The following is a 16,510-nucleotide window of genomic DNA, read 5'->3' on the forward strand; positions in this document are numbered from 1 at the left end:
GGAACCATTGCTGCGGGGTACGTGAGAGACTCCTGGGATAAATGGAGAACCATGTGCCTCTCAGTCCTTTCCATCGAGGACGTGGAAGACATCTACCTATTTGGAACCGTGATCGCGGGGCACCTGCTGATTGAGCTGGGCATTGCTCTGGTGTATCGTCAAATTCGGAAGACGATGGCAGCCACTCAAGGAGCCCAACGGCTGTTCGTCGCAATGGAAGGATTGGGTCGGGCTGTGGGAACACAGACTGTGGCGATTTCTGATCTGAATCGCAAAATGGATCTCATCATGGAGAAGCTTGCTGAGAAGGAGAATTAAATTGAATTTGAGAGAACCAGCACGGACACAGAGCAGGCAAGTCATTGTTTTGACTGCTCGAAGAAAACAACATCCTAATCTACGATTTGACTCCCTCGAATGGCCTTGACGCAGGAACAGGCCGTTCTGAAGAACTCCCCAGAGGACTCCTCAACGATGGACGCTTTTGACCTTCCTTTTTTCAATAACACCTGGTGTCGAACTTTGAGTACGACCCCAGTCCACAAAAACATTTCAACATCTCACCCAAGTTAATTGGCCATACATGCACGCACCCGCCCCTTCCCCAATCAACGCCTTCACCACTGCTTAATTCCTCTTCGGGATTATGGACGGCTGAGTAGCGCTTTATAGTGGCAGCCGGCCTCCAGGGCCCCAAATCCCCCCCCTCTGTTGCAAGTTGTTGTGATTATATGTATCATGTTTATGTGTGCTATGCTATGTGAGGTTTTTTCCTTGGACTCAGTCTGGACCCCTCCCTGTAGTTACTGACAGTGGGTTGCTGAAGTGTTCCTGAGCCTATCTGATTATGACGGGAATTCTCATGCATCGCACCTTTAAAACTAAATACTTTACTTTGACATGCGCAGAACCTAAAATAAACTGAAAGGTGTGTTGTTGTTTGTGCTATGGCGCCATCTTTTGGAGGAGTTTACTCACTGCACTGTGCATTTTTGTTTGTCCAATGTGATCATGGTATATACAAAACCCAAAACCAATGAAGTTGGCACGTTGTGTAATCCGTAAATAAAAACAGAATACAATGATTTGCGAATCCTTTTCAACTTCAATTGAATAGACTGCAAAGACAAGATATTTAATTATATTTTTTTGTGTGCAAGTAGTCATTAACTTAGAATTTAATGGCAGCAACACATTGCAAAAACATTCAATGTTGGTTTTCAGCCTTGCCGCTTACGTGCAGTGATTTCTCCAGATTCTTTGAACCTTTTGATGATAATCAGGACCGTAGATGGTGAAATCCCTTAATTCCTTGCAACAGATGGTTGAGAAATGTTGTTCTTAAACAATTTGCTCAGGCATTTGTTGACAAAGTGGTGACCCTCGCCCCATCCTTGTTTGTGAATGACTGAGCATTTCATGGAATCTACTTTTATACCCAATCATGGCACCCACCTGTTCCCAATTAGCCTGTTCACCTGTAGGATGTTCCAAATAAGTGTTTGATGAGCATTCCTCAACTTTTTCGGTCTTTTTTGCCACTTGTGCCAGCTTTTTTGAAACATGTTGCAGGCATGAAATTCCAAATGAGCTAATATTTGCAAAAAAAAATAACGTTTACCAGTTCCAACGTTAAGTATCTTGTCTTTGCAGTCTATTCAATTGAATATAAGTTGAAAAGGATTTGCAAATCATTGTATTCTGTTTTTATTTACCATTTACACAACGTGCCAACTTCACTGGTTTTGGGGTTTGTATTTATCACTTTTTTCTTCAGTTCACTACTTTTGTTTTACCTCTCTTTCTGAAATGGAGCTGTTCTGTGCTTTTTATGTCTTCATGTTACGACATTCTGTGTACGTGTTTGAGGCTAGCAGTTCACACTTGGATTAGTTGTAAAGTTGTGAATAAAACGGCTCGTTAAGACGACAACATACTTTTGTTTTTCCTCGTTTCGTTTTAAAGCAACAAACTGAACGGTATATAACGCTACGTCTGTACATGTTGAATGGGGGGGGGGGGGGGGGGGGGGAGACAGCGGCAAGACAATCGCTTCATTCCAAGACTATTAAATTTAGTCCCCCTCCACCGCCAAAGTGTAGCTGGTTGTCCGTATGAGTCCATGAGGTCTTGCTACATTTTTGTTGGCTCCAAGCATCATGCATTGAGCAAACTATCGTGACTAGCTAGTTAACGGAGGGGCTACAGGCCTTCAGGGTCTTGCACTGGCAACCTATTACCGCAATTAGACAGCCAGCGTTGTCCAGGGTCGTTTACTTGATTTGAGGGTCTGTGAATGTTTATCTTGCGTGTCGGGAGCTTGTATCCCCACATGGCGTGTGCCGCCCCGCAGCCATGTGGGCTGTAGAAGCTGCAGTAGTGTCATGTGCGTGTAAATGATGGACACAAGAGCAGGTCGAGGTTTCTAATCCCTGTTTGCTTTACTGCAACCACTGAAAGCTATCCCTGACCGTCCATCTTATGCTAACGCCCTTCCTCGCCATTATTCATTGTCTCGACTTCCAGCTTTAGAATTAGATGCAACCTTGATGTCTCCTGATACCATTGGTTAGATGCTCCCGCCACTGTTTTTGTTATCGACGCTCCACTCCTGCTGTTTTCCTGTCCGCGCTTCTGGTTTTGAGGTATGGTCCCTCTTATAACTGAAGGCCATGTCATTAAACACCAAGGTTGAGGGTTAAGGTTGTATCGTTCATCACTTCCATCTTTTTTTTTGATTGCAGCAACATATCTTGTGAAAAGTGACCGTTCGGAGCTTGAGCTTGTTTTTGTTTTTTTCCCCGTGTCGATAACATTGTTTTGTTTCAAACCATAGTTATCCTCGCCGTTTTATATTTTCATTTAGGGCTTTAAAGGCCTACTGAAAGCCACTACTAGCGACCACGCAGTCTGATAGTTTATATATCAATGATGAAATCTTAACATTGCAACACATGCCAATACGGCCGGGTTAACTTATAAAGTGCAATTTTAAATTTCCCGGGGAACTTCCGGTTGAAAACGTCTATGTATGATGACGTATGCGCGTGACGTCGATGGTTGAAACGGAAGTATTTGGACACATTGTATCACAATACAAACAGTTCTGTTTTCATCGCAAAATTCCACAGTATTCTGGACATCTGTGTTGGTGAATCTTTTGCAATTTGTCCCAGGGCAGCTGTGGCTACGAAAGTAGCTTACCACCACCAGGTGTGAATGAATGATGTGTTTTTAACATGTAAAGCGGCTTTGAGTACTTAGAAAAGCGCTATATAAATCCCAGGTATTATTATTATTATTATTAATGAACAATGGAGACTGCAAAGAAGAAAGCTGTAGGTGGGATTGGTGTATTAGCGGCTGGATGCAGCAACACAACCAGGAGGACTTTGAGTTGGATAGCAGACGCGCTATCCGACACTAGCCGCATCGATGATCGGGTGAAGTCCTTCGTCGCGCCGTCGATCGCTGGAACGCAGGTGAGCACGGGTGTTGATGAGCAGATGAGAGCTGGTGTAGGTGGAGCGATAATGTTTTTATCATAGCTCTGACGAGGTCCCGTAGCTAAGTTAGCTTCAATGGCGTCATTAGCAACAGCATTGCTAGGCTTCGACAGGCGGCACAGCATTAACCGTGTAGTTACAGGTCCAGTGTTTGGTTCGGTGTCTCCTGATAGTAGTATTGTTGATCTTCTGTCTATCCTTCCAGTCAGGGGCTTATTTCGTCTGTTTCTATATGCAGTTAAGCACGATGTTATCACGTTTGCTCCGTAGTTAAAGTGCTTCACCGATGTATTGTCGTGGAGATAAAAGTCACTGTAAATGTCCATTTCGCGTTCTCGACTCTCATTTTCAAGAGGATATAGTATCCGAGGTGGTTTAAAATACAAATCCGTGATCCACAATAGAAAAAGGAGAAAGTGTGGAATCCAATGAGCCCTTGTACCTAAGTTACAGTCAGAGCGAAAAAAGATACGTCCTGCACTGCACTCTAGTCCTTCACTCTGACGTTCCTCATCCACAAATCTTTCATCCTCGCTCAAATTAATAGGGTAATCGTCGCTTTTTCGGTCCGAATCGCTCTCGCTGCTGGTGTAAACAATGGGGAAATGTGAGGTGTCCTTCAACCTGCGACGCCACGCTACTTCCGGTACAGGCAAGGCTTTTTTTTATCAGCGACCAAAAGTTGCGAACTTTATCGTCGATGTTCTCTACTAAATCCTTTCAGCAAAAATATGGCAATATCGCAAAATTATCAAGTATGACACATAGAATGGATCTGCTATCCCCGTTTAAAAAAAAAAAAAAATTTCAGTAGGCCTTTAACTAACCATGACTTTGATAGTGGATTAGTCAACGATTAATTTAACGATTGGTAGACTAATCATTAAAATAAAATAATACAAAACCTCACAATAATGTCTGGTTCAATGCTAAAAACGTTATGACAGAATGTGTTATTTACAATATTAACTATGAACGATAAAACACTGAATATTGACAACATATGAACGTCACACCCCCCCCCCCCACCCCACCTCGATCGACATATGTTCCAATCAAGCGAAACGCAACAAAAATGCAACAAACAGCGAAATATGAAGTGAATTATATTTATATAGCACTTTTCTCTAGTGACTCAAAGCGCTTTACATAGTGAAACCCAATATCTAATTTACATTTAAACCAGTGTGGGTGTCACTGGGAGCAGGTGGGTAAAGTGTCTTGCCCAAGGACACAACGGCAGTGACTAGGATGGCGGAAGCGGGGATCGAACCTGGAAGCCTTAAGTTGCTGGCACGGCCGCGCTACCAACCGAGCAATACCGCAAACGCGAAGGGTAAACAAAAAACTACAATCGGATATATCACTAAGCTTTAGAACTTTGTTGTAAAAATCTCCTTCCACGTCTGACCCTGACAGCTGCTGTGACTTAGATTACCATAGTAACTAATTAGATTACCATAGTAACTAATTAGATGACCATAGTAACTAGTATATCATGCAAAAGCCCAGATTCCAACCATTGAACTACTTTGTATAGTTCAAGACTTACGGTCATTAGAAAACATCACTGCACATCATAATGGCAGCTACACTTTCCATCTTAAAGACATACAAAAATATATTTGGTAATGTCCGGCGGGCCAGATTGAAAAGCTTAACGGGCCGCATGCGGCCCCCGGGCCTTATTTTGCCCAGGTCTGGTTTAGACTAAAGTCACCTTTGAAATCAATCAATCAACCAATCAATCAATCAATGTTTATTTATATAGCCCTAAATCACAAGTGTCTCAAAGGGTTGCACAAGCCACAACGACATCCGCGGTACAGAGCCCACATACGGGCAAGGAAAAACTCACAACCCAGTGGGACGTTGATGTGAATGACTATGAGAAACCTTAGAGAGGATGTGGATCTAACATAATAGTGAGAGTCCAGTCCATAGTGGATCTAACATAATAGTGAGAGTCCAGTCCATAGTGAATCTAACATAATAGTGAGAGTCCAGTCCATAGTGAATCTAACATAATAGTGAGAGTCCAGTTCATAGTGGATCTAACATAATAGTGAGAGTCCAGTCCATAGTGAATCTAACATAATAGTGAGAGTCCAGTCCATAGTGAATCTAACATAATAGTGAGAGTCCAGTTCATAGTGGATCTAACATAATAGTGAGAGTCCAGTCCATAGTGAATCTAACATAATAGTGAGAGTCCAGTCCATAGTGAATCTAACATAATAGTGAGAGTCCAGTCCATAGTGAATCTAACATAATAGTGAGAGTCCAGTTCATAGTGGATCTAACATAATAGTGAGAGTCCAGTCCATAGTGAATCTAACATAATAGTGAGAGTCCAGTCCATAGTGAATCTAACATAATAGTGAGAGTCCAGTTCATAGTGGATCTAACATAATAGTGAGAGTCCAGTCCATAGTGGATCTAACATAATAGTGAGAGTCCAGTCCATAGTGGATCTAACATAATAGTGAGAGTCCAGTTCATAGTGAATCTAACATAATAGTGAGAGTCCAGTCCATAGTGAATCTAACATAATAGTGAGAGTCCAGTCCATAGTGGATCTAACATAATAGTGAGAGTCCAGTCCATAGTGGATCTACATAATAGTGAGAGTCCAGTCCATAGTGAATCTAACATAATAGTGAGAGTCCAGTCCATAGTGGATCTAACATAATAGTGAGAGTCCAGTCCATAGTGAATCTAACATAATAGTGAGAGTCCAGTCCATAGTGGATCTAACATAATAGTGAGAGTCCAGTTCATAGTGTATCTAACATAATAGGGAGAGTCCAGTTCATAGTGGGCCCAGCAGGAGACCATCCCGAGCGGAGACGGGTCAGCAGCGCAGAGATGTCTCCAACCGATGCATAGGCGAGCGGTCCACCCCGGGTCCCGACTCTGGACAGCCAGCACTTCATCCATGGCCACCAAAAGATCAGATTCCAGTCGGATTCAGGACTACTTCCTGGTGTGGCCTGAATCTGATGCAAAAGATCAGATTTGAAACCCTTGGTTCATACCGATCATTGTTCTCTGAATCGTTAGCCAGTTAGTTAGCCTTGCGAACATTCCATCAATGATTGTGTGAGCGTTTATGGTGTCCCAAACTTTTCCCTACCATTGTTCTCTGTTTGACTAATTTCACTTGATCAAACTTTTTCTAACATTCGACACTACAAAATGATAAAAGTATGTATAATTCCTGCTGATATCGGATCAGGTCACCATCGTATCGGTAGTGAAAAGGTTTGGGACACCATTAAAATTTGCCCAGGTTTGTTTTAGACTAAAATCACATTTGAAAGATCAGATTCCAGTCGTATTCAGGACTACCCCTGGTGTGGCCTGAATCTGATGCCAAAAGATTCGATTTGAAGCCCTTTGGAGCACACCGACCATTGTTCTCTGTTTGACTAATTTCACTTGATCAAACTTTTTGTAACATTCGACACTACAAAATGATAAAAGTATGTATCATTCTGCTGATATCGGATCAGATCACCATCGTATCGGTAGTGAAAAAGTTTGGGACACCTTTAAAACTTGCCCAGGTCTGGTTTAGACTAAAGTCACATTTGAAAAGATCAGATTCCAGTCGGATTCAGGACTACTCCTGGTGTGGCCTGAATACTGATGCCGAAAGATCCGATTTGAAGCACTTTGCAGTGTTAAGACTGGCAAGAAAAATCAGATCAGTGTCACTTGAGGACAAAAAGAATCAGATTTGGTGTGCAGTGTAAACGAGGCCATTGGATCCTTCTATTGCCATCCTTAGGAATTGTCTTTGGCAGCAGAGCAATGTGACATTTCCTGCATAGCTGATTCTAAAACCACTGAGCCATTACTCTTCGTTCTTTCTCCCATCTCTCTTTATTTGCTTTCAACAAAGTCCCTAGACACGTGTTCAGTGTTACAATTTCCCAATAATTCCCACATTTAAAAAAAATACTTTCACCTTTCTTTAAAATGTTTTCGACAACTGCCAAGCCTTGTTGGTGAAAGACGCAGTGCTGGTCCGAAAATTAAACGTGTAAAGATAACAAGTTATGTTGTGATTTTCCAAACAACGGGTTTGCCAACGATATATTCTTCCTTAGAAGTCCATTGCTGTTTCACTGTGACGATGCATCATGTATGTGAAAGATTTGTAGTATATTTGTAGCCTCTTGGATCCATGAGAAGAATAGTAGACATGGGAATGAGGAAGCTACAAACAGAAGAGCATGTGAACATCATTGGAAGTCCACATGACTCCAAAGAACTGCTCTCTTTTGAAGTTGACTGATTCTAGAAATGGCTTCCCAGATATAGCAACAGTGTTATTTTGAAAGCCTTGCAGGTTAGATAGACTTGATCATACGTTCTAGATCAGGGTTGCCCAAAGTGGAGACCGGGGGCTGTGGTGGTTCTTTGGTCAAAATGTTCCATAGATTCTGTTTTACAGATCATCTTCAAGCCGCTTTCTGACAGTCGCTTCTGGATTCTCCGTTTTGTGGGCGGTCTTATTTACGTGGCTCACCTTCCGTAGCGTCTTTTCCCCGTCATCTTTGTTGTAGCGGTGTAGCGTGCAAGGACGGGAGTGGAAGAAGTGTCAAAAGATGGAGCTAACTGTTTTAATGACATTCACACTTTACTTCAATCAATAACGGAGCAGCGTCTCCTCATCCGTGGCTCACTAGTGCAACAACAAGGCTGGAAATGTGTCCCGTGAAAAACCGTCCGACCGGAACTCTCTAATACCTAAAGTTCCTTGGGTGAATAATGTAAACTCACTACACCGGTATGTTTTAGCGCTTCCATGGCGAGTTTACTGACAGATATAAGTAAGAACTTTACACTACTTTATATTAGAAATGGCAACAGCGTAGGAGGAATGTCCCATAACAAGAAGATAGAGGAAAAAGAAGAAGCTTATCGACTACAAAGGCAAAGGCACGCAGATTTTCAGGACTTATGCAGATCCCAAATACAAATCAGCAGGTACCAGAAGGTAAGAAAAGTTGCTTTTGCATAATATTGCGAAACAAAACGAATATGTCTTACCTTATACACACACCATAATAATACTCCTATGTTGAAGCACAGTACAATCCATCAAGCGGTGTGGCTTCATAGCTTACCAAAGTCGTACTAAAACATTTTGATAGATTTTTGAGCGCCGTGTGTAATGTTATATATTTTCAATATAACATATAAAATGTTGGTGTTGTTTACTTGAGTCATATTGCAGTCTACAGGTATCTCTTATGTGTGACTGCCATCTACTGGTTACACTTATCATTTCACCATGTACCAAATAAAATAGCTTCGAGGTCGGTAAGCACAAGCAAAATGATTCCGTACATAAGGCGCACTTATATATTTATATATATTTTAAGTGCGCCTTATAGTTTGAAAAATACGGTATTCCTACTGACCTTTTAAGCTCACTCGGGGTGCCTCGATCTGACGTCGATAGCACGTATCGGTCCAATATCAATATCAGTCAGGTCCTTTACAGAAGGTAACCATGGTAGTTTATAGGCTACTATGCGTGAGCTACACAACGGCTAAGCACACAATAGCACTGAAGCTAGATATACGTAATCAGTGTCCTTACTTGAATAACATTGCATTCTAAAACCGCACATTTGTCAATATCAACAAGTATGAAATAAATATAGTTGCATATGACTTATACCAGGGGTGTCCAAAGTGCGGTCATTTTTTAACAGCCCCGCGGCACATTTTAAAAATACGATTGAAAAAAATAAAAAAACATAAAAAGTGGTATAAAAGCGCAAACAGGTGAAATGTAACAAGAAAATGTAGCAATGTTTACTCTAATAACACAAAACTGCCTTGCAGGCTGTTTCTTTCTTTAAAAAATAATATGAATCAAAATCAGTGTCATTATGAATTATTGACCTATCCAAGGCTCCAATTACGTCACATTAAATATTCCACTTTGAGATATTTTTTGGGGAAAATGTTGCATATTTTGTGTTTGCCATATAAAAAACTGAGCTGTTTTTTTTTAAAGAAGGGCCTAAAACGAACAAACAAAAAAACATAAAAAACGTATAATTGACTGATAGATCTGAAGTTGATCTCAAGATTATTGTGTTATAAGTAAACAGTAAAACAAAATTATAATTTATTTTTTTAACACTTTAATGAGTAGGACCTTTTTGGATCCCCAATAATTTTAGTGGGATTTGTTTTTAAGTGTCATTGCTCAAAAAATAATAATGAATTAAAATCGATGGTGTTATGAGTTATTGACCTTTTTTAAGGCTCCCATTATTATATAATCTCAAATATTCCACTTAAAAGTTTTATTGGGTGAAAATATTGCTTTTTTTTTTTTTTTTTTCCATAAAAAAACAGGGTTTCTTTGTCAAAACGAGCATAGAACTTAAATCTTTAAAAACGTTATATTGACAGATAGATATACCTCGTGTTGATTTAAAACTTGAATAATAATAATACAAATAATAATACTGAATAATGACACATATTTTATATTTTTTTGACCAAAACCCTTTGGGGTCCCCGGGATCAAGCCTGAGTGGAGGCCTAAATGTAAAAAATATCAAAATGGCCCCCGCTTGCTTTGATTTTTCAGTGTGTGGCCCTCAGTGGAAAAAGTTTGGACACCCCTGACTTATACGTACATACAAAGTCTACAAAGCAGTATCCAGGATCCACATCATTCAACTTATGAGCTCAACCTAATTTATTTTTGTGATCATTAGTCGTCGCCAAAATTAATTACCATTCCAATTCAATTTAAAGACGGATTAAGTCAATTCCAGACGGTCATTAATACAGTAAATAGGTTCGTGTTTTTCATACCTATCATTGTTCTCTGTTTGACTCATTTCACGTGATCAAACTTTTTCTAACATTCCACGCTACAAAATGATGAGAGTATGTATAATTCCTGCTGATATCGGATCAGATCACCATCGTATCGGTAGTGAAAAAGTTTGGGACACCTTAAACGTTCACACAATCATTGATGGAATGTTCGCAAGGCTAAATAGCTCTCTTAAAGGCCTACTGAAATGACATGTTTTTATTTAAACGGGGATAGCAGATCCATTCTATGTGTCATACTTGATCATTTCGCGATATTGCCATATTTTTGCTGAAAGGATTTAGTAGAGAACGACGACGATAAAGGTCGCAACTTTTGGTCGCTGATAAAAAAAAAGCCTTGCCTATACCGGAAGTAGCGTGACGTCCCCGGAGGAAGGACTCCTCACATTTTCCCATTTTTTACAATGCAGCGAGAGAGATTTGGACCGAGAAAGCGACGATTACCCCATTAACTTGAGTGAGTATGAAAGATTCATGGATGAGGAAAGTGAGAGTGAAGGACTAGAGTGCAGTGCAGGACGTATCTTTTTTCGCTCTGACCGTAACTTAGGTACAAGCTGGCTCATTGGATTCCACACTTTCTCCTTTTTCTATTGTGGATCACGGATTTGTATTTTAAACCACCTCGGATACTATATCCTCTTGAAAATGAGAGTCGAGGACGCGAAATGGACATTCACAGTGACTTTTATCCCCACGACAATACATCGGTGAAGCACTTTAGCTACGGAGCTAACGTGATAGCATCGGGCTCAAATGCAGATAGAAACAAAATAAATAAACCCCTGACTGGAAGGATAGACAGAAGATCAACAATACTATTAAACCATGGACATGTAACTACACGGTTAATAATTCCCAGCTTGGCGAAGCTTAACAATGCTGTTGCTAACGACGCCATTGAAGCTAACTTAGCAACGGGACCTCACAGAGCTATGATAAAAACATTAGCGCTCCACCTACACCAGCCAGCCCTCATCTGCTCTTCAACACCCGTGCTCACCTGCGTTCCAGCGATAGACGGAAGGACGAAGGACTTCACCCGATCATCCGTGCGGTCGGCGGCTAGCGTCGGCTTGCGCGTCTGCTATCCAAGTCAAAGTCCTCCTGGTTGTGTTGCTGCAGCCAGCCGCTAATACACCGATCCCACCTACAACTTTCTTCTTTGCAGTCTTCATTGTTCATTAAACAAATTGCAAAAGATTCACCAACACAGATGTCCAGAATACTGTGGAATTTTGCGATGAAAACAGAGCTTTTTGTATTGGATACAATGGTGTCCGAATACTTCCGTTTCAACCATTGACGTCACGCGCATACGTCATCATACATAGACGTTTTCAACCGGAAGTTTAGCGGGAAATTTAAAATTGCACTTTATAAGTTAACCCGGCCGTATTGGCATGTGTTGCAATGTTAAGATTTCATCATTGATATATAAACTATCAGACTGCGTGGTCGGTAGTAGTGGGTTTCAGTAGGCCTTTAACGATTTGTCATCTATCATTGATATCGGTACTAAATATTGAAACTTTTTGGTTATTTGTGTTTCATGCTTAAAATTGCTGTGTTTGGCACATTTAATTTCACTTGGGCCCACGGAGGCCGACAGTTTCAGGCACCCACGTTCTCGATAAATCTGTCCTTTTATGGCTTGTACCGTGTGATGCACTCTACGTTAAGGGTAGTCAGGCCACTGTTGGCAGGGGTGGTAAGAAATCCAAATTATATGTGTGAGGGTTGGCTGTCGACCACAAAAGTCAGAGTGAAAAGTTCAGACTTGTGTGGGTCAACCATAACTGCACACTAATTACAATGTTGTTTCTGTGTCGTGCACACCGTCAACGAGTGGCTAGCATGATCGTGTCCAAACTATACATCCATGTTCACTTTCTTTGGATCACTTCCCCTTGGTTCTTTGTCATCAGAGCAAAGCTACCAGAATGATCCGTCTCCTTGACTTTCCCATATCCAAAAGCTCTACATGTGAACACTATGCTCCAAACAGGTTTACATTTGAATCCAGGAATGACTCTCTCTTTCCCTCTTTTTTTTGTCTCCCATCATATTTCCAGGGAATGACTTGTTCCTGGTCGCGGTCCATGAACTTGGCCACGCGCTGGGACTGGAACACTCCAACGACCCCACGGCCATCATGGCTCCTTTCTACCAGTACATGGACACTGAGAACTTCAAACTACCTCTGGACGACCTGCAGGGTATCCAGAAGATTTATGGTGAGTCCAGATCTTTGATAGCAATACTTAACCCTACACAGGGTCCACATAGCAGAACATACAAAAAAAAAGTACTAATTACTATAGTATACACACCCCAAAACCAGTGAAGTTGCCACGTTGTGTAAATGGTAAATAAAAACAGAAAACAATGATTTGCAAATCCTTTTCAACTTATATTCAATTGAACAGACTGCAAAGACAAGATACTTAAAGGCCTACTGAAACCCACTACTACCGACCACGCAGTCTGATAGTTTATATATCAATGATGAAATCTTAACATTATAACACATGCCAATACGGCCGGGTTAACTTATAAAGTGACATTTTAAATTTGCCGCTAAACTTCCGGTTCGAAACGCCTCTGAGGATGACGTATGCGTGTGACGTAGCCCGACGAACACGGGTATGCCTTCCACATTGAAGCCGTTACGAAAAAGCTCTGTTTTCATTTCATAATTCCACAGTATTCTGGACATCTGTGTTCGTGAATCTGTTTCAATCATGTTCATTGCATTATGGAGAAGGAAGCCGAGCAAGCAAAGAAGAAAGTTGTCGGTGCGAAATGGACGTATTTTTCGAACGTAGTCAGCCACAACAGTACACAGCCGGCGCTTCTTTGTTTACATTCCCGAAAGATGCAGTCAAGATGGAAGAACTCGGATAACAGAGACTCTAAACAGGAGGACTTTTGATTTGGATACACAGACGCCTGTAGAGAACTGGGACAACACAGACTCTTACCAGGATTACTTTGATTTGGATGACAAAGACGCAGACGTGCTACTGTGAGTATGCAGCTTTGGCTTTTTTTTGCGTATGTACGTAACTTTTTTTAAATATATAAGCTTTATGAACCTTGGGTTAGGTGAACGGTCTTTTGGGCTGAGTGATTGTGTGTGTTGATCATGTGTTTGAATTGTATTGGCGTGTTCTATGGAGCTAGGAGCTAGCAGAGGAGCTAGGAGCTAGCATAACACGTACCGTACCGTACGTGCGCGTCACGTACGGTACTTTTTAAAAATATATAAGCTTTATGAACCTTGGGTTAGGTGAACGGTCTTTTGGGCTGAGTGATTGTGTGTGTTGATCAGGTGTTTGAATTGTATTGGCGTGTTCTATGGAGCTAGGAGCTAGCAGAGGAGCTAGGAGCTAGCATAACAAACACGCAGGTGTTATTATGCAGGATTAATTTGTGGCATATTAAATATAAGCCTGGTTGTGTTGTGGCTAATAGAGTATATATATGTCTTGTGTTTATTTACTGTTGTAGTCATTCCCAGCTGAATATCAGGTACCGTGAGTATGCAGCCTTGGCTGCTAAACATTCGATAACTTGACCGTATGTGCGCGTCACGTACGTAACTTTTTAAAAATATATAAGCTTTATGAACCTTGGGTTAGGTAAACGGTCTTTTGGGCTGAGTGATTGTGTGTGTTGATCAGGTGTTTGAATGGTATTGGCGTGTTCTATGGAGCTAGGAGCTAGCAGAGGAGCTAGGAGCTAGCATAACAAACACGCAGGTGTTTTTATGCAGGATTAATTTGTGGCATATTAAATATAAGCCTGGTTGTGTTGTGGCTAATAGAGTATATATATGTCTTGTGTTTATTTACTGTTGTAGTCATTCCCAGCTGAATATCAGGTCACCCCCGGCTCTCACAGCATCTTCCCTATCTGAATAGCTTCAACTCCCCACTAGTCCTTCACTTGCACTTTACTCATCCACAAATCTTTCATCCTCGCTCAAATTAATGGGGAAATTGTCGCTTTCTCGGTCCGAATCTCTCTCACTTCATGCGGCCATCATTGTAAACAATAGGGAACTTTGCGTATATGTTCAACTGACTACGTCACGCTACTTCCGGTAGGTGCAAGCCTTTTTTTTATCAGATACCAAAAGTTGCAATCTTTATCGTCGTTGTTCTATACTAAATCCTTTCAGCAAAAATATGGCAATATCGCGAAATGATCAAGTATGACACATAGAATAGATCTGCTATCCCCGTTTAAATAAAAAAAATTCATTTCAGTAGGCCTTTAACGTTCGAACTGGAAAACTTTATTTTTTGCAAAGATTAGCTCATTTGGAATTTGATGCCTGCAACATGTTTCAAAAAAGTGGCAAAAAAGCCTGAGAAAGTTGAGGAATGCTCATCAAACACTTATTTGGAACATCCCACAGGTGAACAGGCTAATTGGGAACAGGTGGGTGCCATGATTGGGTATAAAAGCAGCTTCCGTGAAATGCTCAGTCATTCACAAACAAGGACGGGGCGAGGGTCACCACTTTGTCAACAAATGCGTGAGCAAATTGTTGAACAGTTTAAGAACAACATTTCTCAACCAGCTATTGCAAGGAATTCGGGGATTTCACCATCTACGGTCCGTAATATCATCAAAAGGTTCAGAGAATCTGGAGAAATCACTGCACACAAGCGATGATATTACAAAACCTTCGATCCCTCAGGCGGTACGGCATCAAAAAGCGACATCAGTATGTAAAGGATATCACCACGTGGGCTCAAGAACACTTCAGAAAACCACTGTCAGTAACTACAGTTTGTCGCTACATCTGTAAGTGCAAGTTAAAACTCTACTATGCAAAGTGAAAGCCATTTATCAACAACACCCAGAAACACCGCCGGCTTCGCTGGGCCCCAGCTCATCTAAGATGGACTGATGCAAAGCGGAAAAGTGTTCTGTGGTCTGAAGAGGAAAAGAACCATCCGGATTGGTATAGGCACAAAGCTCAAAAGCCAGCATTTGTGATGGTATGGGGGTGTATTAGTGCCCAAGGCATGGGTAACTTACACATCTGTGAAGGCACCATTAATGCTGAAAGGTTTTGGAGCAACATATGTTGCCATCCAAGCAACGTTATCATGGACGCCCCTGCTTATTTCAGCAAGACAATGCCAAGCCACGTGTTACAACAGCGTGGCTTCATAGTTAAAGAGTGCGGGTACTAGACTGGCCTGCCTGTAGTCCAGACCTGTCTCCCGGTGAAAATGTGTGGCGCATTATGAAGTCTAAAATACCACAACGGAGACCCCCGGACTGTTGAACAACTTAAGCTGTACATCAAGCAAGAATGGGAAAGAATTCCACCTGAGAAGCTTAAAAAGTTGGTCTCCTCAGTTCCCAAACGTTTACTGAGTGTTGTTAAAAGGAAAGGCCATGTAACACAGTGGTGAACATGCCCCTGTGACAACTTTTTTGCAATGTGTTGCTGCCATTAAATTCTAAGTTAATAATTATTTGAAAAGAAAAAAAAAATTTCTCAGTTCGAACGTTAAATATCTTGTCTTTGCAGTCTATTCAATTGAATATAAGTTGAAAAAGATTTGCAAATCATCGTATTCTATTTTTATTTACCATTTACACAACGTGCCAAATTCACAGGTTTTGGGTTTTGTACATTAGATATATTTTTTAAAGCTTTCATAGCTTAAACATTGTAATCAACTTCAGCTAATCAAAACTATGAAGTTTTTACATGTTCATGCCATTTTTTATCCTAATAGTGCATCATCTATTTTAACAAGGAACAAACAGTATAAATACGAAAGTGTATTGATATTTGTATTTGTCAGCAACTTTATACAACATAATTCAGCATGCGTCTTTAATATGATATTTTTTTTGTATCAGAAAGTCACACATAAGCTATTTGGGACTGAATCAAGTCCAAGTCAAAGCTTCACTTTTTAATTCACCCTATCAAAAAAATCTTAGTGTTTTTTTGTATTTGTTTATATATTTTTTTAACATTTCCTTGCTATTTTGTTGTTGTAATGAGGCATATGGATGTCTCAAAATCAATTTTCTATCGCCATAATAAATACACAGCATTCCTTTACCTCACCATCAACTTGGCT

The 16,510-nt window shown here is 40.8% G+C and overlaps 1 protein-coding gene across 1 annotated transcript in view; it reads left to right on the forward strand.

The window, feature by feature from the left end:
* Positions 1–16,510, forward strand: part of LOC133630323 (matrix metalloproteinase-16) — a 172,130-nt gene that overhangs the window by 135,946 nt on the left and 19,674 nt on the right. Inside the window, exon 5 of the mRNA XM_062021886.1 lies at positions 12,464–12,625. Coding sequence (XP_061877870.1) covers positions 12,464–12,625 — 162 coding nt within the window. The remainder of the gene's footprint in view (positions 1–12,463; positions 12,626–16,510) is intronic.

Source organism: Entelurus aequoreus, linkage group LG15 (genome assembly GCF_033978785.1).
Source record: "Entelurus aequoreus isolate RoL-2023_Sb linkage group LG15, RoL_Eaeq_v1.1, whole genome shotgun sequence".
Classification (NCBI taxonomy): domain Eukaryota; kingdom Metazoa; phylum Chordata; class Actinopteri; order Syngnathiformes; family Syngnathidae; genus Entelurus; species Entelurus aequoreus.